Genomic DNA, 27,856 nt, shown 5'->3' with positions numbered 1-27,856 from the left:
CTTGGTACTGGAGAACTAGGATCAGAGCTGAGCTCAGTAAATGCACAGTCTTTAACAAAAGACAATGATAAAATTGTTCCAGGGTTGAACAGAAGTAGGTAAACGATGCCCTTTGCTCCACTGAAGGAAGCACAAAGAACTTGCCCACTGACAGCGTGCCTGCAAGGAAGCATCAGATTTGCAAAGTAAAAACTGGGAAATGTATCAGATGCATCTTCTGCATTATAGAAGTGAAGAAACAGCTTGTAGTAAGCTGGAGGAGATAAGCAAGTAGCCTGAGCATCAGACAGATCCGGGCTGGCTGCAGTAGTTTGTTAAAACATCCAGAGAAGCAGCTGTAGCTTTCTCTTGAAGGAAAACACTCGCCATTACACTGCCCGTAAGAGCTTCACAGCCGTAGTCACTGCTGCCTGGAGGATAACTAGTATCAAGTCATTCACAGTTTCTAGGCCTTAATTATTGTAGTATTTTTTACAGCACCAAAGCTCAGTTTTAGAAAATGACTAACTTCTTTGTTTTCAGCCTGTAAGTAATGATTTTTGAATAGATAACGTGAAGCTGTGTTTTTCCTTAGCCATCACACATAGCTGGCATAAAGTAGACTTCTGGGGTTCTCCGATCTCTCAAACTATCATTTTTTTTGTGTGTTGTCACAAAGAAATAGTGTGATAGTGGTAGAGGAGAGAGGATAGCCTCCTCAGGGAGACACTAGGGCAAAGAAAGATCCTATAAATGTGGAAGGTGTGGACAGACTGAAGTCGTGGCCATGCCCTAGTGCTGGAGATTATCTCTGAATTTCTCCAAATATTCTGAAGTTCTTATTTCTGGACCTTTACATTTGATTTTACTATGAACGACAAAGCCACGTTAAATGTGCAATATTAATTGAATGTGTGTAGCCCCCACACTCTGTACCTGGCTTCAGGTATATAAGCATATCATGTATCATATGTGATAGAGGCTGCCAACACGACTGAAATCTTAGCGTACATATCAGGAGTCTCAGAAGGAAAACCAAAAGCAGAGAGGACCATGCAGACTGTCCTGCAGGGTACTCAGGGATAGCAGAAAGAAGAGAAAGCAAAAAATTTCTCTTTCTAATCAATGTGTATTGATGCTGCATGAGCTGCCAGCTGAAATTGTTTCAGAAATATTAATAGTGCAACATACTTTCTTCTAAAGTCACAAAAGTGTCCTTATTGACAACACTAGAAATTACAGAATCATGGAATAGAATCATAGAAATGTGTTACTATCAGAATCTTTGTATTTTGTAGACAATATTGAGGATAACAGTTTATGGCAGCTGGCAGGTTACTCAGTCACAGTCTTGCCACTTTTATTCCCCCTAGTGACCAGACAGACCAAGGAATCCACATTTCAGAATTTTCTGTTGTTGCAGTGACATCTGCTGTTCATAATTCCTGTTCACGCTGCCGTTTCAGGCCCACGACTCTTGCTGCCAGGAGGAACACAGCCCCAGTGATCACTTCTGCGACAAAAGAGATCCAGACCAGTGCCAGAGACCAGCCAAACCTGATGTCAATTTCTACCAGGACATCCTTACTCCTCAGGAGGCAGACGGCTTCTTCAAAGGCAGCAGCTGAATATGCAATGTAGACACCAATCCCAGTAAGTGTAACCAGAGCTGGGTAAGAAAAACATATTCAGTTAGTTATAATCCACTACAGAAAGTCAAAATCCTTACATAACTCTTGGGGCATCCTTGCCATTCCTTCTTATCTACCCAGGGCACATTACCATTAAAGGCTCCCCTACCTCTCAAATCAAGTCAAGATTGTTTTTTGGGGAAGGATGAGAGGAAAACAAACTGTCACATCCTGACAGAACAGACACAAAATGAATGAACAGCAGCGTTATTCTGAAAGCGAAGTCTTGCTCAACATTTTTCTCCAGAAGGCAAAGTGATGTTTTCCAAATATAATCTCTTATTATTTAAATCCATTAAGCCAGGAGTTTGATATAGTACCTCCAAAAAGAAAAAGCAGACCCGTCATTAGAAGCAGTAGATATGCCCTGGCAAGAATACTGATAAATCCAGTCATTGCTCCAAAAATCATCAATATCAGGCTGAGAGGCATCAGGATGACAAATGTCCCATGCATGTCTGAAGAAAAAATGAAGAGTGTTAGTATTTTAATGTTTTACTATGATGTCACTTGATGCATTAATACTTACTGAGTGCAGATCCCCGAGTCAGCATCAAAGCCTTATTCTGTGTGTTAAAAACAAGAAGCTGAACTATTTCTGTCACTTTCAGTTTAAGTAGGCAGGACACAAAAAGGTGTCATAGGGTGAGTCCTCCACGGCCTGTGTTTCATAGACCACGATGGTAAAGGATATGTCAACATAGATGTGTTTAAGCAGTGAAACTCTTCTCAGATATTAAGCCCAGCTGGAAAGCAGGTAGTGTGCTGGGTATCTGGTAGTCACTTGCAACCTTAAGAAGTAGTCCTGGCTATCTGAATCATACATATCATAGTGAGCGGTATTGTTCTGTTTGGGTGATGGAGTCTACCAAACACTTTGGTTAAATGCTTTCTTTCTATCATATACCCTCTGCCAAATTGTTGACCTTTTCCTTTGTTGTAGCTGAACAACAAGTACAGGTATATTTTCCCATCCAACTCTGATTCTGTGTTTGTCATTGTTTTCTACAGCAGCTTCACTAAGTACATTAACCTATGCTGGTTGCTTCCTCTCATATTAAATTTTTTACATTAGTCCTTATTGATCCCTGTAATATCTTAATAGCTGTGTAAACAGGGTTGTTGTGTATTTTTTCGTATCACGCTGTTTTTTCCACCATAAACCATCCTTGTCTCATTGTTCTCTCTCACACAATCTATCTACAATATTCAACCAACCTCTTCTAGAATAATAACAAAAGCACAAGTGCATCAGCTTCTAATATCCTCTTATTTCTTACCAGAGTTTGAGCAGAGTATATAGCAGAGTTACTCAGAATGGAAAACTTACATTCTGTTTTCTGAAGGGTTCTGGGCTTCAGTGCCCCATTTAATTTCACAGAGGAACAATGGAACATCAGCTAGTTCCCAAGGAAAATGAGTCAGTCAAGAGATTAGAGTTTGTGTATGGGCAGATCATCAATTTTTTTTTAAGTCACTGTAACTCTTTGCTGAAGTGGAGATATACCACTTGCCACTGGTGAAGGATCCAGCTTATCGTCTACAGTGTAAGTATAAAGATAAGAGACACCCATGGGTCAATGTGTTGCTTCTGTGCTTTGTTCTTTCAGTAAGTTAGTTCAGTCTGTTTCTTTGGAGCTGTGACCTGTGAATGATACTTGAACACTGCAGCGCCAACTTTACTTGGTTAATTAGGTGAGGATCCATTGTCACGAAAGATACTAGTTCCTCACTACCTACCTCGGTAATTGAACAGATGGGTTGAGGGAAGCCAGAAATGAGACTATAATGAAAACAAGGAAGACGGCATTTAGATTTGCAGTGAACTGGTAGCAATTCCCTAAAATACTATGACCTACTAGAAAGCTTTGGTTCTATTGGGAAAACCTACCATGCGTTCTGGTGACTGGTGTTCTGGAAACACTGCGCTGTGCTTGGGGAGACTTGGAAGGCTAAGAACAGCCAGCATGGGAACAAGGCAGACACCACTGATTTCTTCACATGAGTGGAATGTGACATAATCATTTGTTTTGTGCAGTACAGAATATGCTCACAAGAAAAATGTGGCACATGACAAAGTTTTGTGCTTCCTGAGAGTATTAGGTCTGACTTTGATTCCCCTCAGCATTCTGATATCCATGAACGTGTCTTCTTAGATCTAGTCATACTAGTCTCAGATAAGAAGTGAAAAGGCCTCAGGGGGATGAAATCTGATGCAGTTAGCAAGAGTAAGAATGGTGCAACTCTGTCCTCAGAGCTGGCTTTGCTGGGAGTGAAGCCACATAAGCAAGCTTGCTACTGGGCCCGTGCTTCGTCATTTCCCGTGTGTCCCTCACCATCACAGCTGCTGCTACCAAACCTGATTTCAGTAGCACTAGTGGCATTCCTTTGACTTCCTACCTGCGGTGTGACTTCAATTACTGCATCTAGGACTGTAACCTCAGCTAGGACAAGTGCAGTGAAGAAGATAAGACTATACAGAGCACTTTCTTTTGAGCCAAAGGGAGAACAAATCCATACCAGAGTATTATCCTGGGCAGAGTCATAAACTACATTAATGATCTGTGACAGCTGCATGCAATGGCAGAATAACTCTGATCTTTTTGCCCTCTGCAGCAAAAATAAGTTTTAGGGATATCTTGGTTGAAACCTGCAAACCTCATGAATCCCCTGCAGCTTTTTAAAAATCAAATATTCAACAGGCTGCATTTGGTTAAACAGCACTTCTATCACCTCCTGTGTTCCCGTTCAGTACCTAATACTCATTTGTGCTGCTTCTATGCAATCTGCAACTGCCTGTGAAACTTATTCTAAAATGCTGCCATGGAAACCACTCAGGAATTCGAATTCATGCCGTCTGGCATATGATATTATGCTATTATATTCCTTGATTAGAGGAACAGAATTAGTTTATAGAAGGACATGACTTAAAATATCTTTACTGTATTTCTGCCTTCAGTAATCATCTCTGAAAAAAGTTCAAACATAAATTTTGCGGTCAGATGTTTTTGTTGGTTTTTTTAGGTTGTGTTGGAACATACAGTTTGGTTATGTATTATGTATAAAGCTTCATTTTGATAAAATTGGTAGTGGAAAGAAAAAACAAGCATTTTGCACAAGAAAAGGCCTGTACACTTTCCCATGCAGCAGCATTCAGTTTCCCACTTCTGTTTCTCAACAGCACCTGAGTTCCCTGTCGGTAGAGCCCAAAAGATCCAATACTCTAACAAACTGACAAACATTTAAAAACTACTCTGCCTCCATGGACTGAAAGTACTTTAATTGCTCGATGCATCTTCATGTAGTTTTACACTCGCTAGCCAAAGCTGCTTTACTAAAGCTGTGATCAAATGCCTGCAAGAGTGACATCCGCAGTGTATCCAGGTCTGTGAGTTTGGCAGACACTTCTAAATTACAGTCCAGCACAGTTGCTGATGAGTAGTTCGTAACAGAGATCTCTGCAATGAGCTACAAAAACTGACTGGTATCAAAGCTAACCAGCTGCGGGTCTAGCAGCTTTGTTACCATCTCCTCTTAACATGCTGGAGCTCCACTGCTTCAAACTAACTTTGGATTTGTTTGCACAGCTTGTAATAGCAAGTAGTCTCTAGAAATCTGTAACAGTCATTTCATCAGAAATATTCCAAATGACAGCAGCTCAGAAGGGCTTAATTAAAGACCTGTTTATCTTCCCCAGCTGTAACTAAATAGCCAGTCAGAAGGCGCTGCACGAAAACCTAGAGCTCAAACAGAATGCTGGCAGTAGCACAGCCAGCGGGATGCTCTGGAGAGGTTTGGCAGGGCTCAGATGGAACAGCGCACTGAAAGGCCAACAGCTGCTCTCTGCAGCTACATGTGAGGTTGTGTGCAAGAACCACAGGGCATGAGGGTCCCATTCAGTAGGAAACAGATGATGAAGGAGAATTCCTCACAGGGTGAGGGTGTCCCAGGAGAATGAGCTGAGCTCTGGACTTCAGGTGTCAGCTTTGTGCTGCTCCCTGGTGACAAGTCTGAGCTGAACTGAGAGATAAATTGCAGGTAGTAGAAATACAGTGATACTGGAGTTGGCACAGGTGGGCGCTGATGGAACCCTTCAGTGCTAGGAAGGGACAGAATGATAAACACAAGCAGCACAGCAGGGTTCATGTTGTATTGCAGAACTCCTCTGAAGGACCTCTGTACTGTTGCTCAGAAACAAAACAAATCTATTCAGGCATACATCTACCATAGCAATTAAGACAGAATTTCTGTGTACGTCATTTAGTGCTTTTTACTGTATGGCCTCCACACTGGCTCTTGCCAACTGCTCCAGCCCTAACTGGTTCCTTCTGGTAACTTGAAGCCACATGGAAAAATTGTCAAGAGCTGTAAATTCCCCAGGTAATATGCAATGGCAAGCAAAGAATCAGGCATCCTGTATAGACATTCAACTCAGTGAAGATGAAGCAGAACTACAAAGAATACGGAGAAGAGTGGATGCAGCTGGTTAGTGACTGTAGGTCCACGCGCTGTCAGGAAATCCAGTCTTGTTTAACTATGTTATTAAACTAATTTTGCTGAGCAAGAAACTGAGGCTCCATGATAACACCAGGGGTACTCAGTGACTGCCTCTACAGCAGGGATTGCTTTCCTACAGGATGCACCAACTTCCCTGCAGGAAGCACTAACTTGTCTGCAGCCTCATGGGTCTGAGTAAATTAATGATTGTAAAAAATACACTGGGGAGAATAATTTCAGTGGTTGTGGATGGGCAGCTGCACACTCCAGTCTCCATTTTTACAAGAAGAGCATTTTCTTTCAGTGGCACATAAGTGGAAACCACAGCCATTAACTGATCTTCACAGGATGGCTCAGGAACAAAGGAGAGCACTAAAAAGTGACTTGTAATGGAAAATCACCCACTGGACACAATGGTCAGCAAAATCTTAGGATTGCCAGCGGTACCTAATGCAGCTTTTTTGTGTGTCAGGGCAAACTAGGCAGCCATTAATAACTAGCAGTAGTTTCTCTTGCATTATTTTTGTAACACTCAACCCAGCTCTGCAGTGTAAATGGGTGCAGCTCCAGCTTGGGGTTCAAAGTTAAGAAACTTTAAGAGGAATTACGTGTTTTGTAATTTTTCATTTGCTTCCACCTTTGGCCCAAAATGGTCTCTTCAGTTTTTGTCACGTAATGCATTACGGATGTTGTTTTGATGTGCTACAGAAACTCCTAAGAGTAACCTTTCCTCCAGTGAAACTTTTTTTTTTTTTTAAGAAATGATTTTACAGCAACTTTTGGGAAGAAGATTCAGTAGATTAAATACCATTCCTTCTATACACCAATTTCCCTCTCTCTGTACCTGATCCTGTGGTTTTGAATGTTATGTTTGTTTTCCTGGAAAATGGCAAAGCTGCTTGGAACTCCCAACACAGCTTCCTCTGAGATCAGCAGCATCCACCTCTTACCATTGTGTGAGGGCCGGACAAACTCCTTCTGCCCGTCTCCCATAGCCGGCACAGGAGAATGCATGGAGGAGAAAGGCATCCGGGCTGCTTCTGCTGACAGGTGTCAGCTTTAAAGATGGCTTTCAGTGGACTGTCTTTAGCCCTGGTGGTCACCAGCAGACCTTAGTAAGTGTCGAAGTGATGGAAAGTGACACTCTCGCTGTAATCCCATCTGTCTGGCACTGGTGGGAGCAGAAACAATACCAGAGGCTGTGTGTGAGTGCTCAGTCACTTGACTGCTGAATCCCTTTTGACTGGATGTCCCAGCATAGTAGAAGACCTTGTACTGCCCACACACAGATTAAGAGCAGCTTGGAGTAAAAATTTTGACAGCAGGCATGCAGAAGAAATTAGGGATTTTTCACCTACTTACACTTATGCTGCTGTCTTCTGTGATGTATTCATTTCAGCTGCCACTGCTGTTCCAGCTGGTGACAGTGGTAAGTTTGACTTCTTTCATGTTTTGCTGAATGGATTGGCTCTGACTCTGGGATGAGGCAGCTCGGTCCTTCTGGCTGAGGAATCGTTTGGAGAGGTACTAGGTAGGTTCAAGTACTTTTGCTCAACTCAAGAACGTCTCAGGCGTTTCAGACATGCAAAGCCTGCTGCACCCTGGGCTGCTGTTGTCAAAACCCCTGTTTGTAAAGAAGTGCCCAGAAGCACAACAGGCTTTTTGGTTTCTGCACAAAATGGACAGGCTTCCATTACATCGAATTAGCAGAGCAGATCCAGAAAAAGGAAATGGTAGTTACATTAGGAAAGCTTAGTGGCATTTCCCTCAGAAATAGATCTTTTCACAATATTTCATAAAACCCTGTATGGAGCAGAGGAAAATACACACCTCCAGTAGAAAAGCATTTTATAAAAGCAGAAAAGTCAGAAAAGCTAGTGGGAAGTAGTCTGGTCATATTTTCTTTAAACAGTGGCTGGTGTTTCAAACAAATACATAATTACTCTATAAAGTAATCTGTAGTTTGAAAGCATTTTCTACACTGTGAGGTTGGGGGTGAATATGCGTCGTATGTTCAGCTGGAGGGAGCGGTGAGAAAAGAACTGGAAGCTTAATGTACAGGAGAAGGTGTGCTTGTGTCTGAGCCACTAGAGGAACACCTCAGAGGTGCTCCAGTGATGGGAAAGTACGTCGTACTCTTAGGGTTAACAAGACCTGGGCTGATTGCCTGAGTAATGCTGCTGGTAGCACGGAACTTTAATTTGAACGCCCAATTTTTCTGTTTTGTCTGGAGTTCTATTTGAAGCATGCAATAAGCCTACAAGGAAACTGCTGGAGATGAATAGGAGAGATTGGAAATGTGGAGGGAGAGAACACAAAGGCTTTTCATTCTCTAATGAGGGGTTTGTCCTCTGTCAGCGACCAGCACTTCTGTTTCACTTAGACCCAGCTCTCTGCACGCAGGTACAGACTTTCTCCCATCTTTTTGGCACTTGTGTCTATTAAAGTCATGCCAGAAGGAGTATAGGAACACTGGAAAAAGCAGAGCAAGATTACTGATGAGAGACTTAAGTGCCTGCACTAGGAGACAATGCTTTAAAGCTTTTTGGGAATTACAGGCAAGGAACGGGTGAGGTTAACAGAACTGCTGAAATTCAGCCTGCCAGTCAAGCAGTGAGAAAAGCAGGTGTACATCTAGGCAGAATGAGATTAATGCCTTGTGAGTGTTATTCACACTGACACCTGCCAATGCACAAATGAACACAGAAAAAAATGCCATTTTTTAAAGTAACTGATGAAGGCGATGCAGTTGTTCGTCCTGCATAGCAACACATGAAGAAATTGCCCTAATTACCCTAATTGCACTGGAACTGAGGGTGCTAGAATTGTCCTATGAAAGTCTAGTTAGAATTTGTTGTCAATGAAGGTTTGCCTGGATCTGCCTAAATATGATTCAGGGACCGCAGTCAGAAAACACTTGAAGAAAAAAAACACAAGGCTGAAGTAGAACACACATACCAAACCAGATGGCACTTTTAGAAGTATCTGTATTTCCTAGAAGTACAGCTGCTGTTGCTGTGCGTCTGCGGTCTCACCTCTCTGAAGCTGTGCATCTAAAGTATCGGAGTTCACTCTGTTGGGTATTCTAATTAAACCTAGCAGGTTCATTGAGTTCAAGTGTCCTTATATCCTCATTTTTAGACAGACCACGCCTGTTTAAAATAAAGTACGCCAGTATCTTTGCGGGCTTTCAGGCTCTGCCCAAGAACCTATAAAGAGTGTTTGATGTGAGAGACAAAATCTCTCTGAGGCTCTGAAGAGTCTGTACATGCACTTATGGATCCCATTTTTTCACATATCCGCTATTTTCTTTCCCCGCCTGACTACCAAAGAGGTGTCCTTTATTTCCAAGCCAATGCCATTTTTATAATAAAAAGCTCTGGGAAGAGTCTTTGATTCTGTTTTGGCAGAATTCAGCTTTCACTGAGGGGCTGTAATATAAAACCTCCTTATCTGAGAGGAATTACAGATTGTGGCATTTGCAAACATGAACATAACTTTGTCTTAACATTTTAGACAACCTCTAACCTCACTGGTTGAGGTGCCCATATGTGAATGTGAGCGGTGTGGTTAGGTTTAATCAGTGAAATGTTAACTGGGAACCTCTCGAAGGATTCAGCGCTGCAGCAGACAATCATTGTCAGTTATCTTCACAATTTTCACCGTCACCATGCAGCTAAGGCTCTCTGTCTTAAGGAAGGAAAGTGAAAGAAATGGCACTTTTCTGTTTCCAAGTACAGAGCAGGTCTGTGCTGCTGGCTCCAACCTGTCAGTGTGCTGGTGGTGCAGCTGCTTATTTCTACTTGAACTTCCCAGCAACACAACTGCATTACATCAGTACCCCGGGCTCACTCTGCCGTGTTTGCTGCACTGCTGGCTGTGCCGTGGGGTGCTGCTCTGAGAGGCTGAGGAGGCTCTCATCCTCTCGGAGGGGCTGCTCAGGGAAATGGCTGTTGTTGAGAGAAAGACACAGGATAAATATGTGTGTTCTGCTTGTGAGGGGAAAACAATTAGAGAGGAGAGGTGTATTGAAGAGGAAGCCCATAAACAAGCTCTTTTATGAGCAAAACGACAAGCAGAATGTGGTGCCAAGGAGCAAATCCATCTTTTACCAGGAGCCCAATAGAATTTGAAAATGTTCAGTGTGAACATTCTGAACACAGTCTGATACTGACAAATGAATCTAGAGAAAAAGAGCATCAATAGGTGCAGTTAGAAACTTCAAGTAACTTTTTGAGCACAATGTTCTCCACAGAGCTTTAATGCTTCTTTTAGTTATTTATGTGTTTCCTTAAATTCCTGTAACATAATATTTTTTCAGAGTGAGGGATCCCAATGACAAGGTAGATGAGTGGCTGACTTAAACATTAATTTAACGGCGTGCTTAAACATTTGCAGGAATTAAACTCTTCTGTGGGAATCCTGAACACTCCTGCCTTTTATTTTTAGCAACCATGAACCTTCCCCAGCCCTTCCAGGCAGGAACGTGCTCTTCTGGCAGAAACTGGCTGAACCCATCATCAAGCAGAGGGTCATGCCAACAGCAATCCCACTGAGAGACCACATGCAGTGACTGTACAGTGCAGATCTCAGAGCCCCCTCCAAAGCAGCGCTGGGAGCATGTGCGTGGCCCAAGGGGGAGGGCAGGGTGGGGGAAAGAAGGGAAATAACACAGAAGCTACTCACGTAAGAGCTGTCGGTGTGAGTCAGTGATGTTTGCATTCTCGTGCCAGAAGGGGTTGATCAAAGGGTAGCACTTGCTCCGAACTGATACAGAAGGGGGGAAAAATAAGAAAAGCGTTAAGCTAAATATTATTATTATCATGCATAAATAATAATCTAATAAATTTATAATAACAAATATATGTTATCACGATTTAGAGATACAAAGTGAGCATTGTGTGGCATTGTGTATACTGTTCCCATCAGCAGCAGTCACTTGAACAGCTTTAACCCCGCTGGGTTTCCGCCCCTTAATTTCCCCTGAGCCAAATGAAAACAGATCTCTTCCCTTCTAAATGCTTAACGCTTATTCAATTGCTCTGAATTAAAAGTTAACGCCGAACTACTTTACGAGAGCAGAAAATTCGCTCTGCTCGTTCCCCTTTGCCACATAGCAGGAGTCAGGTGTTGAGCATCCTCCGTGGATGGAGGGAGAGCCCAGGTGGGGCGGGCGGCCCCCGGCTACAGACAGCCCAGGGATGGCACGGCACGGCCCGGCACGGGAGCCCCTCCCGCCGCCCCCCCCCGCCCCACTCACGCCGGCAGGTCCGCCAGAGCCCCGAGTGCGAGCTGAGCGCGGCCGTGCCGTTGGCGGCCGTCTCCAGGCGGGAGGCATCGATGATGTACCAGAAGTCCGTCGCGATGGCCACCACGAGGAAGACGAAGCTGGAGGCACCCACCAGAGCCACGAGCAGCGACAGGACGCTCAGGCTCACCCTCATGCTGCCCGCCGGACCGCGGGAGGAGGTGTACGCTGACGGGAAGGGTGGTGCGGGAGGAGGCGATGCCCGTGCCCGCTCGGTGCCGCTCGGTGTCAGCACGGCAGGTCCCGCTGGCGGCGGCTCGCAGGCAGCAGCGCAGCTCCCGGGCGCTCCGCACGGGCGCTCCATAGGGAGCCTCGTTTTCTTGCTTGCTCGCTCAGAAGTCATCCCAGGCTCCCCAGGAGAGCGCAAAGTAACGCCCAGTCGTTACACGGTCATTCTCCTTCTTCTCTGTCGTGGGCACAGGGCACGACGTGTGACATCATGACCCACTCGTGGCAGCGAGCTATCAGGTATGCTTTCAGCAGCAGGATGAGCTCTAAGGGAGATATTCCTGGAGAGAGTGTGTTTATTTACACACACCCATCAGCATCACTCCTGCCTGTGTTTTTGCTGTGCAAAACCAAGCAAGGATGTGTGTTGCTAGCATTTATAACAGCCTTTCCGTTCAGGAATACACTGTTAAGCAACTACATCTTTATTTGGAACTTCTATCATCTCTTACCTCTCCAAGGTGTATCTGTGATACATGAAAGTGCTGGTGTTGATCTACAAACTAAACAGCTGTTACCTTGTAATCGGATGATTGAAGCCATATAAGCCTTATGGAACAAGGTGAAATGTTTCATTAGATTAACTGACCCAGTAATAAGATATAAACAAGCTTTGGGGCACAAGTCTTAATTGGGGCTCCAAACTTGTCTGCTTTTCCAACTATCTGCAGATTCACTTGAAAGATTTACTTGGCCCCACAAACATCACGCATTGAGCAGATGGTTTGCCGGCTCGCTTCTCAGAAATCCAGATGAGAGCCATCCGTCCATCTAAACCACCCTGCCATGGCCCTCCTCCTGTTAATGTAAAGGGAAAGCAAAGGGTGCTGCAGAGTAAAACTGCAGGAGCGCTTCATCTGTGTACGTCCCAGCAGCCCCAACAGGGCATTGCACAAGATGCATGCCTGTGACAATCTGCATCCTGGACAGTTGTTTTCCTATCTTGGTGCCACAAAGCTCTAGACATGCTTATTTTTAGGAACATTACTAAATAATTAGTTTTAGTCATCAGGATTTGTGGACGTCCTTGTAGAATCTGTCTGGATTAACTTTACAGAAAACAAAAGCTAGACCTGCTAGCTCCTGACCCTTTTACGCCAGGACTGTGATGATAGAAAAACTAATGTCAAGAATATATCGGCTCTTCAAGGAGATTTAATTTCCACATCAGCATCATCTGTTTAGGCATTCATTCTTATGCTGAGCAAAAATATGAACTTGTACTAAGTCAGAAAACGAAAGAATTCCAGTTCATCAAGACATCTTCATGAATTCGCAAGGAAGGGTTCATAATGAAAGGAAAAAGCCAGTAGTACAGATTGGCTTCACCAGAGATTTAATTATTTCCAATCTACCGAGGTCTCTAAAAATAACACGAACTCTGGAATTCACACTGGGATTTTCAGTAGGAAGAGCTTAGATTTTAATGTAGAATTATCTTCGCAGAGAAGGAGAAATATCCTTTGTGTACAACCTGCTATTCAGATATCAGAGATAATTAATAGTCAGTTAATAGCCCACAGGGTGCAGTGTAGCAAAATGCAGCTTTCTGACCTCAAAGAGTCTAACTAAAATGTCAGGAGAGACGGACCACCCCCCGAGGTGGGCCCAGGAATGGGACAGAATGGATGGATGGAATTTTCTCTTACTTTCTGGAGCATTAATCAGTGTTAAAGTCTTTACTAAAATTTTAGGACAGCATTTGGTATAGAGTCATGTGAGCATCAAATGCCTTTCTGCAGTTCTTCCCTGTAATCTAGCTTAGAGATCCCAATTTAAAAGACAATGATTCTTGATTGCTACTGAAGAATCAGAGCACTTCTGTGTTTTGTGGCTTTGGTGTGCTTGAGCGTGAAGGAGGGCTTTTCATTCACCTTAAGTTTGCTCTCTTCCTCCTGCTTAAAGAGAATCTTGGTGTGTGTTTTTAGTCATAGACACTGGATTGATATTGTTTTAATTTGTATGCCATATGACATATGGCATACAAACCTCCCTCAGAAAATATTCTGTGTAAATCTGCCTGTGTTGGATGGGAGAAGTCCTGATGAAATGGTGCCAAAGGCACGTGAATTCTTGTTCTGAATGATCCCATGGAGAAAAAATGCTATAATGAGTGTGTGAACGTTTCTGATAAACAACTACAAAATAGTTAATGAAAAAGAAATCACTGCGGGTTTAGCTCTGCACTGTTGTCAGTGCCTCGTAATTCAGTTTTCTTGCTGGTGAGACAAGCTTCCCCTGGGAAGAAGTGGATATTCAGGAAATATGGAGATACAGAAGCTGACAGCTGCACTTGCCCATTTAAATTATTGTTTATTTACTCTTCTCATGAACTTTTCAACCTCAAGCAGTTATTTAGGAATTTTCAACCTGCTGGCCAGCACCCAGGTGTGATGTGCTTGGATAGCAAAACAAAGTTCTTCACTGATTCTTCATCTATATCAAAAGACATTTTATTCATTTCAAGTTAAAGCACTTTGCATACCAGCGGATGCTAATCATAGTTTTCATTACTGCAGAAATACACAGGGTATACTCTGTGCGTTCATAGCATTACAGTCAGATTTCACTTTAGCTTACTGGTACATGCTCTCACTTTTCATTCTGATTGAATGTATCTTTTATAAAAACAGTAGAATATCCTGGGCATCCAAGGGCACTGTGGTTAGGACATAAGACTAGAAACAAGTATTTCTAATTTAGTTCCCTGCTGTACTGCAAACAATACTAAGTTGCTTTGGAAACGCAATTTAAACAAAGGCACTTGGTGCTACCTGGACATGTAAGTCCTGAATGCCTTAATACCTTTTTCTCTTATAAAGGAAGAGTAATCACTATCAGCCAGATCACAAATGGATTGGAAGGATAAATATTTGTCAGTGTTGTAAGATATTAATTCAGTATGGTAATGTATGGTACTAGATATCAAATTATTAAAAAAATGTATATTTGTGCCCATAGCACCACTTGCTCGGCACTGAACAAGAGCAATAATCTGGATGCAAACACATAAATGTCAGTGTGAAAAACATGATATTAAGCTGCTTTTTGTTGTTTTAGTGTTCCTTCCTGATCTCCTGTGGCCTTTCTGATAGCTGCTCTTTTAATCTGAAGCCTAGAAAGATCTTTTTCCTTTGTCTATGTCATTATAATGTGACCCAAAGCTATTGTTTTAAACTACCGTTTTTATTACTGTTACAAAATATATTGCTTTAGTGAGATTTTGGGGATAGGGAATGGGTCAGTAAACATAATGGACAGCTGCCGCAGGCTTTTCAGCTTTCATGATACCTGTTCTAAAGCATCAGATGAGAATGTACCTTGAATTGAATATAGTCAGCAACCGGAGTTTTGAGTATCTTTCAACAGAATCCGGTTATTTTCAGTGTCTGCACTGATTGTGAGGCTAAAACTATGAATGGGGAAATCAATCACATCACTTCTTCAGTGTACAGTGTAATGTAGAAAAACTGCATGTCTGTTGGACTGCAGTTATACACAACCTCCGGGTCCATTACCATTATTTTGGTGTCCTGTCTGCTGAGATGTCTTTATGAGACTGAATCCTATTTGCACCTTCCTCCAGGTATTTATGGACAAGGATGAGATCCCCCTGGGCCTCTTCCAGGCTGAACAGCCCAAGCTCTCAGCCTCTCTTCACAGGAGAGGTGCTCCAGCCCCCTCAGAACCTTCATGGCCCTATGTTGGACCCTCTCCAGTATGTCCGTGTCTCTGTTGTACTGGGGGACCCAGCACTGGACGCACCGCTCCACGTACCACCTCACCAGTGCTGAGCAGAGGGGAAGGATCACTCCTGTCTATCTGCTGGCTCCCTTTGGCTCCCTAACAACGGAAGTGTTCACAAACAGTATATTAGCTGTCATGTCTCTTTCTCTGAATCCACAGAACTTGTAATTTTTTATTTTTCGGTCCATTGCAGGCTTTTCTACCAGTCCCAGCTGCAGTGCAGCAAAATGATGGTGTGTCACTTCAGCTGTTCTTATCCAGTAGACAAGCAAAATTCTTTGGTTTTGTGCAACGGTATTGCAAGAACCTTTTCAACCAGGAATATATATATATATATATATATATATATATATATAATCTTGCTTTTACATTTGTAATGAAACGGTATCATTTTGCTTGTGACTTGATGTGGTTCAGTTGAATTTTGCTTTAAGTATTTTTCACACACAGTGCGTTCGGTTGAAAAAGCCACTGGAAGATGACTGCTCTTTGTGAAGGCATGAACACACCTGCTTCCTTTTATGGTGTCTTTAGGCTGAGCACCAAGTCCATTAGAAAGGCCATGAGCAGGTCCCTAACTGTCCTTGAGCTCCGTATCAGGCCAAACTAGACTGAATTAATTTGATTTTTCTTTGTTCTAATTTGAATGGTTTCTGGTGTCAGAGTAGTTTTGTTTTATAGGCACATGGTTAAGTTTATGGAGAGCATTATTTGCTCACTGCAGTTCCAGGTGGCTGCAGACAGGTGGTCACTGAGGCCTGGGCTGTTCTGAGTGAGGAATGGCGGTGAGCCGCTCTGGGCAAGAAGTGGCAAAATGTAAGAGACAGCTTTCATTTTCCTATCTCCAGATGTGGCCAGCCCAGACTTTAGCAACCGCGTTTCCAGAAGGGAAACGACAAGAGCTCCGTTTCTCATAAGTTCCAAAGATGTGTGATACGTGGTGAGACACGCAACCTTTCCGCTACTCCCGCAACGCGCACCAAGCCCGGTGCCGGCGCTGTGGGCCGGGCCGAAGCGGGGCGGGGTGTACGCGTCAGCCGCGCGCCGGAAGGGGCCGCCGGCTCCAAGATGGCGGCGCGCTGTGCGTGAGCGGTGCGGGGAGGCACCCGTCGCCGAGAGCTGCGCTGTGCTTCGCGGGTCTGTGCGTGTGAGCCGGCGTAGCGTTGTTCTCACGGCTGCGGTGCCCTCATGTTTCACACGCCTTTCTCAGAGTGTCCGGGGAAATAAATGTCGCTTTTCTGTGTCTGTTCGTAGGGGAGGTGTTGGTCTGCGCCTTAGGACAGAACCGGTGGAGCCGCGGGCACGGGGCAGAGAGGAGGGTTTCTGCTGTTTGTTTTTGTGGAGAAAAATAGAGAACCCAAGAGACAACCGGGAAACATTCACCGACTGCCCTTCTGGAGGGGGTGTGTGGAAGAGCCAGGTTTTCTCCAGGAAGAGCCAGTATTTGTATAAAATGTATGGAACCTAGCTGTGCCTTTCCTGTGCTGGTTCTGAGAATGTGCCGAGGTGCCCTGTGTGAGGGAGGGAGCCTTCCAGCTGCAGACCTGCACCCAGGCCGGGCTGTTCCCTCACCCACTTGGTGTGGCCTTTTTTTTTTTTCTTCTCTTTTTTTGCTTTTTCAGGAGTTGGTTGGTTGCTTTTAACACAAGTTAATTAGCAGTTTTTCTTCCTGGAGTATGTGGTGTCTGCAGTGAACTGCAGTTGTAACTGCTGGAGCACTGTAAAAGGGAGCACTGAAGCACCACAGCTTTGTTGTTGGTGTAACCCAGTTCCTGACGCTGTGGGTGCAGTGTTAGCTAGCTGTAAGCTGTCTGTGTTTGCTTGTAGGTTGGATACCCCCATACACAACCCAGTATCTCACCAGGACACAGTGGAGCTCGCGTGACTGCAGCTTGCCCGAGGTTTCAGAAGCTGCATCCTGAGGCTGTGCTGAGCAGAACAGTTCCATGGCGGCTGCTGCTTCACAGCAGGCTGCCTGGCCACGGCAGCTGTCCCCGTAGGTGTCCCTCACACTGATGTACCATGGGAGACGTAACAGAGAAGGAGATGGATAATCTCACGTTCAAAAGTGACACCGTCCTTTCTGATGTGCACTTGCACTGTCCCAACAAAAGACATCTCATGGTACGACTGAATGCAGTTGGACAACCAGGTAATGCATGTTTAGACTGATGGAACTGTATTTTAATTACATTCCAATGTATTTTATACGTTATATATATATATATATACACTATATATGTATCTTAGTCCTCCTTTGAGTGGTTGATAGTAATTGTTACGTATTTTGCTCCAGCCAGAAGCAGAACTGCTCCTGCTCCCTCTTCAGGAAGAGGGCTAACTGGATTCTGCTCATGAAAATAGCTACATAAAACTATTAATGTGGATTTGTAAACAGCCCATCTTAAAATAATAATAATAATAATAATCTTAAGTTACTTTCTAAGAAGTAACATCAATTTTTGTGCAAGCTTAATTTTACATATCTATTCATTTACCTTGTATGGGAACTGCTGAGTCATGGCCTGAACCACTGATTGAGCACCTGGAGGAAAGGCCCAGTCAGCCCTGGGAGCACAGGTGAAGGCAATTCACCTGTGCGACCAGAAGGCCTGGCTCCACCCCTCTTAGGCCTCATTTAAGTGCTGACTGCCCTTGAGGAAGGATCTCTTCCTGGAGATTCCTCCTTGGTGGGAGCCTTTCCCTACGAGCCCAAAATCTTCTGATCTGGGTGAGCGCTGTATTTTCCTTCTACCTTTTTGTAACGCTATTTCCATCGCTTTAGTCCTTCTGATTGCTACATACCTATAATCTCATGTCAGCACCTTGGGGATCATGTTAAGAAATTAGGTTTTTTCTTGCGTATAAACTTGAAGTGAGAAGCCAGCAGTTCTAAATACTGTCACTTGAAATAAATGCGTAATTTATGTTTTTTATAAATTCTTGAAACGGTGATCTACCATCTGTTCCAGAAGAACTCAATGGCTTTGTTATATGTTGTGGGATTTTATTTTTGTTTCCAAAATTGGCACCAAGAAATCTTGAGTATAGCAAGGAGCTTGACTGGCTTATATAAATGAAATGATCAAGCCCTTAGTGGAAATGAATTGGCAAGTGACTGTCTCTATCAGCTTGTAGGTTTCTATAAAATTGTCAAAGGAAGTGACCTTGAAGCTGTTCGTAAAGTGTGCTTGTAACACTAGAACGTGATGGAAGGTGCAGCAGTGATAGCAGGGTAGCGAAGTTCTAGGCTGTAGCAAGTCAGGATAGGCCCGAACGCATCAGCCATGGGCACAGAAACAGAGGAAAAAAAAAATCTCTTTATCCTATTCAGGTAGGCAGGGATTTCCAGGGAGATACTGCTCCCTTCTCTGCCAACCCTTAAATGAGGTCTGGGAAGGGGCTGAATCCTGGCTCTACCTGACACTCAGGTGCATTGCACGCAGCTGAGCTCCCCTGGGTTGGCCCTGCCTTCCCCCCAGGTGCTCAATCACTGGTTCAAGCTGTGACTTAGCATTTCTGCTACAGAGTTGAAGTGCTAATTAGTTTTTAAAAAAAAATAAAAGAAACTTGCAATAATTCAAGCACATGCTGAAGTTTAAAAACAACAACAACAAATTGCAAGTGAAGATAGGCTAAAAGAATTTACAAGGTGGTGGATAATAATTATTACCTTAATCAGGCCAAAATCAGGTAATTAATGCTGTGGTGCGTTTTCATACTGCTTAGCATTCATTCGCTGTGATTCTCCTTGACACAAAGAGCCTTTCAACACAATAATACAACAATCTGTTTTATGTACTCTGAATGTCCATAGTCTTGAGAGAGAAACAAATTTCCCATACCAGGCTCGATTGTAGTGCTACAGCTTTTACTCTAAAAAATCCAGCAATAGTCTGCAACCACCACTTTGCTGCTTTTAGGGGACCTCATGGGGATTTAGTCTTCGCTTATTTGGATCAGTTTTCCATTTTGAAATTCTGAGGATCAGGGTGGACTTAGAGAGTGAGGTTCCTTCCAACTTGGGGTATTCTGTGATTCAGTGATACGTTGATGCATCCTGTATTGCGTTAAGTAGTCAAATCCATCTAATGTGGCTGTTGTACAAAGAGTAACCGACTCACCAATGAGTCAGTTTCTTATGCTAGGATAGGCAATGAAGATTTTTATAAGATCTAGCTGGGTCTCTGGAGAAGGACTTCTCTCATGTTACAGTACTATCCTGTATATCCAATTTTGGATGCCTTTAAAGCAACAGAAGTAGCACACCATAAATTGCGAAATTGTTGTGAGAGTGGCAAGCAGTTTCCCTTTGGTGAGAGTGAACTCAATCCCAATAAATTCTTCATAGGTCCTGCTGGTGTAGGCTGTTTTCACTAGACATTTTCTTGGCTTTAAAAAGAAGCGTCAGTAAGTCCAACCTAAGCTGACAGGAGGCACATTGCCTACTTGTGCTGTCTCATATTTTTTTTAAGCTGATCACAAGGTGTGAAGTTACTTGAATCTCGAAAGAGTTTGAAAATAGAAAAGAAATTCCTTTTACTTTTTGCTTAAAGGAACTTTGTTTCCTTTAAGACAGAGATCATTTCTTTATGTTGATATAATTCCTAACTTGCGATATTCGTTCTTCTCTCAACTTGGTCTAAGCTTATCTCAATAGAAGATCTTTTAGAGGATAAAGGAACCATTTTTTTCTTGATTGCTTGAACAAGTTTTTAAGTAAGGTGAAAATGTGAATTGTGACTGAGTAGACGCTTAGACAACCAGCAGATGTTGGTAGTGCTTCATTTATCCCTACTGACAGAACTAGCACAAATATTTCTTCCTAGTGAGTAGAACTGTATTTCAGGATACCTGTAACACTTTCAGTGCTCTAGATTTTTTGGTATGTGAACTGCATATGAAAATGTCATGCGAGTGGAAGTTGCATATAGATTCTCTTCTTTCCTAGCACTGATCTTTAACTTTTCCCTCCTCCCCTCCATGTTCTTGCAGTATTCCTGTCATATTTCAAACTCCTTTGGAACACAGACGATCAGGCCTCTAAGAAATATGCAAGAGAAACTACAGTTGAAAGTGAACACCAGTACAGAAGTGGAGATGAACTATGTGACAAGGATGGGGATAGTCTGAAATGCGAAAGGGAATTGAATACAGAAGGAATAGAAGCTCTGCTAGATGAGGACGGAGACTTGGAAGTGGTCAGGAGACCTCAAAGTGCCAGTGACTTAGAGGCAGAGGATCTAGTGAGGGATAGAGTATATCCTGTAATTCTGATGAAAGGAAAAGAAACTGCTTTTGAAGATGAAGAACAAGAATGCACTCGCAGCGATGTTGTTAAAATAGGTAAATAGTAGGCTTATGTTCAAGAAGTTGAATAAATATCTGTTCAAGTGTAACAAAAGAAAAATAAGTTGGTCTTTTAAATGAAAGAGAAGTTGGTAAATCAAAGGAGATAATGAACCAAAATAGTACTGTGATAGTGTTAAGTGCTTTAAGAACAGTTTTTCTCCAGAAGTGATTTGGACAATTGAGTATTGTGGAGAAATGGTTTTCCTTAATTAACGTGGAGTTTTCACCATTATCCAGTATTACTGTGTAGAATTAAGAATGCTTAGGTCTAGATTTAAAAGGGAAGTGTTAATTGACTTTTCAAATTTGCTACTATGGAACTTGATTTGAACAGTGTTTTAAAATAATACTCTCTTTCTGTTTTCACAGAGCATACTATGGCAACCCCCTTAGAAGATGTTGGTAAACAGGTATGTATTGTACCTTGTATTATCTTGCTGTTTGTGGATTGTGCTTGAGAATTTATCCAGTTTAACTTCTTCTCTTCTCCAAAGGTCTGGCGTGCAGCTTTTCTTCTTGCTGATTATATTCTGTTTAAACGGGATGTGTTCAGGAGTTGCACGGTGCTAGAGCTTGGAGGTGGCACTGGAATTACAAGCATTATCATGGGAACGGTTGCCAACAGAGTTTATTGCACAGGCAAGGCAGTTATTTGTAATGAAATATTTTCATGGAACTTCACAAAGCAGTACTTCCATCCTGGGATTTTCATCATCGCCTGCTCTTTTTTTTAGTTGTTAATTTGGTATCAGTGCGTATAAAATTATGTTGTTTATTGAAAAATGGCAAGCACTTTCATGGCGGATTGGAAAAGCAGTAATAATTTCAGATGTAAGAGTTCTAAAAGCCAAATATTTTCTTTGAGTTCAGGATAGTTTGCCTAGATTAAAATAGCATAGCAATCTAACTCCTTTTTTCAAGGATGACATGGAGCTTAGTAATGGAAGACAAAAGCAAGAAGGGTACTAGGGAAGCAGCCATCAGGGAAGGGAGTTGCTCTGAATTTTACTTCAGACTGAGAGAAATTGACATAATAGTCTGAGAGGTCAGAGGAATGTATAGCACATGTGAAACATTCCCTTTTTGAATGTTGTCCTTACTTTTTTCCAGATGTTGGTGAAGATCTTTTGGCCATGTGTGAACAAAATGTTGCACTGAACAAACACCTGATGGAGCCAGGAGGTAAGTGCTGTACAGACAGTACTTGTGCAATTGCTTGTCTGTGAATTGCTGTAGGATTGAACAGCTTAAGTTGCTGGCAAGCTGGCTGGCATGTTTACTAGTAAATTAAATTTCTGTCTTGGTTAAAAGCGACTCATTTAGAAAGATGCAAGAAGTCTGTATGTGTTTCATAATGGGACAGTTTCTTTTGGAAAGGAGCAATATATTCGATCTTTCTCTGGTAAGCAGTTAAGCCCAGCTGTGGCTCCTATGTTGTGTTTGTTTCATGGAGGTAATTGTGAGGATCATGGATATTTGGGTGCTAAGGGTCATGTAAACAGAGTGTAAATGACAGAGGTTGAACTCTGTAACTTGCAGGTGATATGTAGAAAAGAAATTAAGCTATTTCGGATGATTAAGTTCATCGTGCTCTCCTTTTGTCAGTGGATGACTGGTTTTGCAAATGATGTCCAGTCTTATTTGTTTCATACGTCCTCTTAATACATCTTACCACCTGTTTCAGTACTGGCTGAAAGACTGTGACTGTTGTGATCTTTCTACACCCACAGGAGGGGAAATTAAAGTAAAAGAACTGGACTGGCTGAAAGATGAATTCTGCACTGGTAGGTAGTTGTTACAGTAGTTGAGTTTATGAATCCTGCTTTGCTTTTTAGGTTTCTGTATCAGTTGTATTGTAGTAGCATGACGTAACGGTTCAAAAAATAAAACAGCTATTTAAGGAAGTAAAATCATCCTTATGCTTTCATAGCTTTTCTTGGACTTTAGATGTTTAATGAAAATACTTGATACTGGCAGCTTAACAGGCTTGATGGTTTGCAGATATTGAGAGGAAGCTTCTAAATTTTAGAAAGCACAATAGGAGGAAGCTTAATCAAAATTTGCATGAAAATGCATTTGTTTTTTGACTGAATCTGTGATCTTGCTGCAGGATAGCAATTGGTTGTAAATTCTTATGCCAAGGTGAACTTACTCATGCTTGTCAGCCCTGAGCGAAATAGAAGAGAGGGGAAAGCAAAAGCAAAGGACTGAAGGGAACTTCAGAGAGCAAATAGGGGGAGGCTGTGATTTCCCTTTAGTGAGTTGCTCTGCTTACTGAGTAGCTGATCACCAGGGGAGGTAAAATGCTTGGGCTTTTTTCAGTCTCTCAAACATTTGAGTCAGTTAAAGGTATACACCAAAGCTATCTTTTTTGTTGCAGATCCAGAAGCTCTTTATAGCTGGTCTGAAGAAGAGATTGCTGATTTGCATGACCACTGTACTGTGATAATGGCAGCTGATGGTAGGGAAATATAAGCAGCAAGCTTTTAAATCAATCACTTGAGCGTTTTGAGGGACAACTTAACTATACCTAGTTTGCTTTTGAAATGTGATAGATCAGATCCTTACCTGTTTGTCAAATCTCTGCCTCAAGTGTTCTTATCTGTATTTTTTAATAACAATTCTATTTACTGTCTGAATGAGCAATAGAAGAAAAAGATACTGAAAACTTTAATAGCCTTTCCTTATAATTTGTAATTAAATAAATTAGTCAAAGAACATAATTGCTCGTAAGTGATTAAGTTGATTTTCAGAAGAGTTAAGTATTGTTGTCCTACCTTGATCTTGCATCAGATAACCTTGGTGCAAGTAAAGATAGATAGGTGGCCAGACTAGCATGCTCTGTAGTGTGGGAAGACTTTCAGGCACTGCATGTGTCCCCTTGCGTCTCTCTGGCTTTTTTTTTTCCTGTTCTTGCTTAAGTGGAAAAAAAAAAAAAGAGATGTGGTATGTGATATCCTGCCTTCTTTAGCTTTGCGGTAAGGTCTTTCCAGGCTGAGAGATCTTGTTAAAGCTCTGTAAGTTGCCTGACAGAAGTGATTCCCATTGTCATTAGAGAAATTTTCTAAGATTTCTTTTTGCAAAGAGCAGCAGTGGATACTATCATGGGTCGACTGTTGCCATTAAATGTGTAATACCTTGGGAGTTTAGGTAAAATAATGATTTGATTATAATAATCAAATTAAGGCTTCTTGTTGTTTCAGGCCTGAGATTTAAGTAAATACTATGCTTAAATGTAAATACCATATGCTCTTAATGTTTTTCCTGTAGTGTTCTATGACGATGATCTGACGGATGCCTTTTTCAGAATGCTGTACAGAATCACACACAACTTGAAACATTCTTGCACAGTTTTCCTAGCCATAGAAAAGAGGCAAGTATTACCAGCATCCTAATATAAGAAGGACTGAAGTTTTATATTCTTTCCTTTACTTGGAAGAAATCCCTGCTGTGCCTGCAGGCCAGGTTCTGATTCTCATCGCGTTGGTAATCAAAGGCTGCTGTGAATCCCAGTACGAGCATTTGTTAAACTTGTTTAATTTTTATTAGTTCAGAATTTGATCTCCAGTAAAGTGTGGCTTTTGTGATCTTCCTTTTGTCTTGCATTAGGTAATCTTTGTGCAAATAAAGATCAGTAGGTGGCCAGTCTAACGTATTCTGTAATGTCTGACAAAATTTGCTTTGTGTTTTTGAGGTCCTGTGCTTACACAGCAGAATGAAGGGGCTTAAAATGGGGACATACGTACATTTCCTAGCCCACATCCCCCCATAACAATTGCTTTTCTGTTTTCTTTCAAGGAATTGCATGGTTTTGAGTAGTTTTAAGTTCAAGTCTGTTCATAAACTAATGTATAAATAGATTTTGCTCAAAGCTGTGTAAGCTATAGCTATTCACATGATTTGTTCCAAAGTGTTTGTCCCAAAAATGAAGCCAGTGATTTTGTTGAGGCAAAATGTGCTAAAATCAATGGAAAGGCTCATCCAAGATTTACTGGCTTTTTGATGAGACTTAGGCTTTCTGGGGACAGCGGGGGGTTATTTTTTTATTTGTGAAAGTGAATTACTTTGAGAAGACCAAAGTTTCCCATTAGCTGGAGTAAGTTACATAGCTGTTTAAGACGCTGGTGTAGAAAAAAAGTTTTGAATTAAATATTTTCTTGCCAGACTGAATTTCACTTTAAGACATATGGATGTTACATGTGAAGCCTACAGTCATTTTAGAAATACTCTAAATGATTTGGAGAACCGTCAGGACGGAAAAATGAAATACAGTGTGGAACCCATTAAGCCTGATTTCTGCCAGTTTCTCATTTATGAACGGATTGAGCAGTTGGTAAGTGGCTTTGATTAAAATAAATGTCATATGTTGGGCTAGCAATCTGAAATTAGTTTTCAGCTGTGTACTTAACATGAAGTAAGAACAGAAGAACAAAGGTTATGCTCTTATTAATTTCCGTTTAGCTTTTTCTTGTATTAAAATGATTGTCAGTGCTTACCTAGCCTATACTAAATAGGCATAACATGCCCTTTTCTATTACAGAGCAGTTCAGTGGCTGAGATTGTTTCTTAACCTTTGAGGAAATGAGTGCAATCTCCGGTACTTTGTAAAATAACAATTTTTGTGATTGACTGGAAAATGGACCAGTATCTTCTTCATTTCTTTGAATGTAAAAGAACTTTCATGTTATAGTTTTCATAATTCCTTTCCCACTTCGGGGTTAAGGTAATAATGTTCTAAAATCTATGGAGAGGTCAATGAGTAGTAAATTTCTGGTATTTAGAGATGTATCAGATGCATTATTTTAATTACATTCTGAGCACTCGTGGTTTCCTCTCTGTTTTTTTTTCCAATTGTCTGCTCTTATGAGTATTCTGCAGGCTAGCTAGTAGCTTGCTAGCTTCTAAAGCAATACAAATTAAGAGACCTTTGCGGAGAACTTGCAAGTCCTGTACTGGCTTCTAAATCTGTGGTGATGTAGTCAGCATACTGTTTTGTGTAGCACGGTATGTAAGCACAGTACGGTTATTGAGTCCACAGCAGTTTCATGAGATGAATTTATTTTTCTTAGTGCTGACTCCTTCAGGCATAAGATTTTGCATGAATGTTTTATAATAAGTCTACAAGTGTATAAGATGAGTTATATCTAAATATGTGACCTTATTTTCTGCATACCTTTTGTAGGAGGCTACTGGCCTTTGAAATTGATACATTCTTTTAAATGCAAAAGTCCTTTTGTTCATCATGAAGTACATTGCCAGAATTCAAGATGTTATGGTGATAGGGAAATGATAGTCTGATTACTAATCTTTTATATAGCAGAAAAAACTTACACTAATTTATTCTACAAAAACAAAGTGTCTGTTTTTCATCCTTGTTCTGCAGTGGATTGAGAAGTGTGTGTGTAAGATATGCATTTGTGAGACCTTGATTCCTCAGTAAATGGACTGTTCTTTAAGTTACATCTTTGCTAACGTTATTGAAAGTCAACACAGGCTAAGAAAAAGAGCGAGATTCTCAGTCAAAACACTGCAGATTATGTAGACCAATGAAATTAGTTTTAGAAATTATTTGAACTATATATAAATTTTTTATTTTAAAAAATCATACTGTAAGAATAAAGAATTCAATTCTGTTGTTCTATCGCAAAGATAATTTGTTGGTTGTTGTAGGAGATCATATAAATGGATTTGCTATGAATTAAGAGAGTGTGTGCAAGTTGAGCTTTATTGTAATAGCAATCCACTGATCTGAGAAAATAACTATGAATTTTTCCCCTCATAGGAGTTGTGGAAGATCATTGCTGATCAGCTAACATGACAGGGACACGAGAAAATAGAAGATCTTAATCTAAGGATAATGTGTTTTTTGGGGATGTTTTATGGAAAAATTTCCTGTTGGAACTGAGTTCTCAGAAAGGAAATCCATGCAAATTTGCTTTACCTCAGCAAGTTTTGGTTTTGGCTCTTAGGATGTGGTTTCTTTGCTCCTGTTACGAAACTGGTTAATGCTGATCTGCAGAGGACATGCTGGCTGAGAAGCTGTGGCAGTGACGCAGTGCTGCACGTTCTCCAGGACTGATGCCTTAGGCTTTAGGTTCTAACAAAGAGGTATTTAACCTTGATCCATGTGGCCGATTTGCAGATGCCATGGGTATTACTTTTCAGTTTTCTGAACTTGGACACTGTTCTCAGTCTTATCTGAGTTACACGTTTGTATTTATGGACAACTGTGAAACAATCTATGGGGCAAGACCTGTTTGTCATTCATGGACTTTCATTTAAGCAATCTGTTTATGAAACCTAGCTCTTCGTTTTGGGTTTGTCTTACCTGAATCATTCTAGCTTAGGGCAACTGTCCCAATGGAAATGAGGCAAGGTGTGTTTAGTTTGAGCCTCTTCAAATGTTCCACAGAGGTCTTGGAGCTGTATTGTCCTGGTGGCATTCTAAGCTATTCATTGCTTGCCAGGTTGAGGTTAGGAAGGAGAAGTGACATACTGCTCTTTAAATGTTGGAGCTCTCGGTGTGTACGTGTGAGGCTGGGAAGAAAGTGACCCAGAACGTCTTCCCCCTGCAGATGGGGCTTTCAGTGCCTTAGCTTTTGGATTAAAGTATAACGTATTTATCAATTCTCTTCTGTGTTATTAATGAAACCAAAAATCAGAGTGTTTATACTCATTATAACATTTGTGTGTACTGTAGTGTTTATGTTTGTATCACTTGCCATATGTGCACTGTCACTTACATCCTTGTGCCTGCTGGGTTCCTTAGCATTGTGAGAACGTCATGATAAAACTGTTCCAGCCTGTGACTCGTGGGAGTGTGCACACATCACATTAGAAGCATCTGGTTGTCTTTTTGAAAGTCTGTTTTACATTTGGTTTAGCTTCATCCTTTTAGGTCAGTTATTTCATAATGCATGAGCATTAAGGTATATTTTGCATGAAGATATATTTTTCTCTATTTTTCATGTTTAATGAGATGAAAGGTCATTAGAGAAAGATGATGCCTTTTTCCTGTGAGTATAACCAAAGTAAAAATTACATTATGTTGGCA

At 41.7% G+C, this 27,856-nt stretch overlaps 2 protein-coding genes across 8 annotated transcripts; one reads left to right on the top strand and one right to left on the bottom strand.

Moving 5' to 3' along the window:
* Nucleotides 1,063–15,765, bottom strand: TMEM114 (transmembrane protein 114). Its single transcript, XM_021411468.1, has 4 exons — nt 11,428–15,765; nt 10,854–10,934; nt 1,991–2,128; nt 1,063–1,648 (listed from the first exon to the last, which is right to left on the bottom strand). Exons 1-4 carry the CDS (start codon nt 11,816–11,818, stop codon nt 1,416–1,418), a joined length of 843 nt encoding a protein of 280 aa, XP_021267143.1. The 5' UTR covers nt 11,819–15,765; the 3' UTR covers nt 1,063–1,415.
* Nucleotides 1,546–27,856, top strand: METTL22 (methyltransferase like 22). 7 transcript variants are annotated; one of them, XM_021411465.1, is made up of 11 exons: nt 1,546–1,632; nt 17,278–17,602; nt 20,446–20,796; nt 21,172–21,212; nt 21,297–21,441; nt 21,913–21,984; nt 22,533–22,586; nt 23,183–23,263; nt 24,073–24,175; nt 24,967–25,135; nt 26,585–27,486. In XM_021411465.1, the coding sequence occupies exons 2-11, from the start codon at nt 17,473–17,475 to the stop codon at nt 26,618–26,620; spliced, it is 1,182 nt and encodes a 393-aa protein (XP_021267140.1). In that variant the 5' UTR covers nt 1,546–1,632; nt 17,278–17,472; the 3' UTR covers nt 26,621–27,486. The 7 variants fall into 7 exon arrangements, with proteins under 7 accessions (XP_021267140.1, XP_021267135.1, XP_021267136.1 ...); XM_021411460.1 differs by lacking the exon at nt 1,546–1,632 and adding an exon at nt 16,477–16,905 and having other exon boundaries at nt 26,585–27,856; XM_021411461.1 differs by lacking the exon at nt 1,546–1,632 and adding an exon at nt 16,478–16,587 and having other exon boundaries at nt 16,705–17,602; nt 26,585–27,856.

Source organism: Numida meleagris, chromosome 13, assembly GCF_002078875.1.
Source record: "Numida meleagris isolate 19003 breed g44 Domestic line chromosome 13, NumMel1.0, whole genome shotgun sequence".
Taxonomy (NCBI): domain Eukaryota; kingdom Metazoa; phylum Chordata; class Aves; order Galliformes; family Numididae; genus Numida; species Numida meleagris.
The sequence above is the reverse complement of the archived record's forward strand: the minus strand, read 5'-3'. Positions and strand labels throughout refer to the sequence as shown.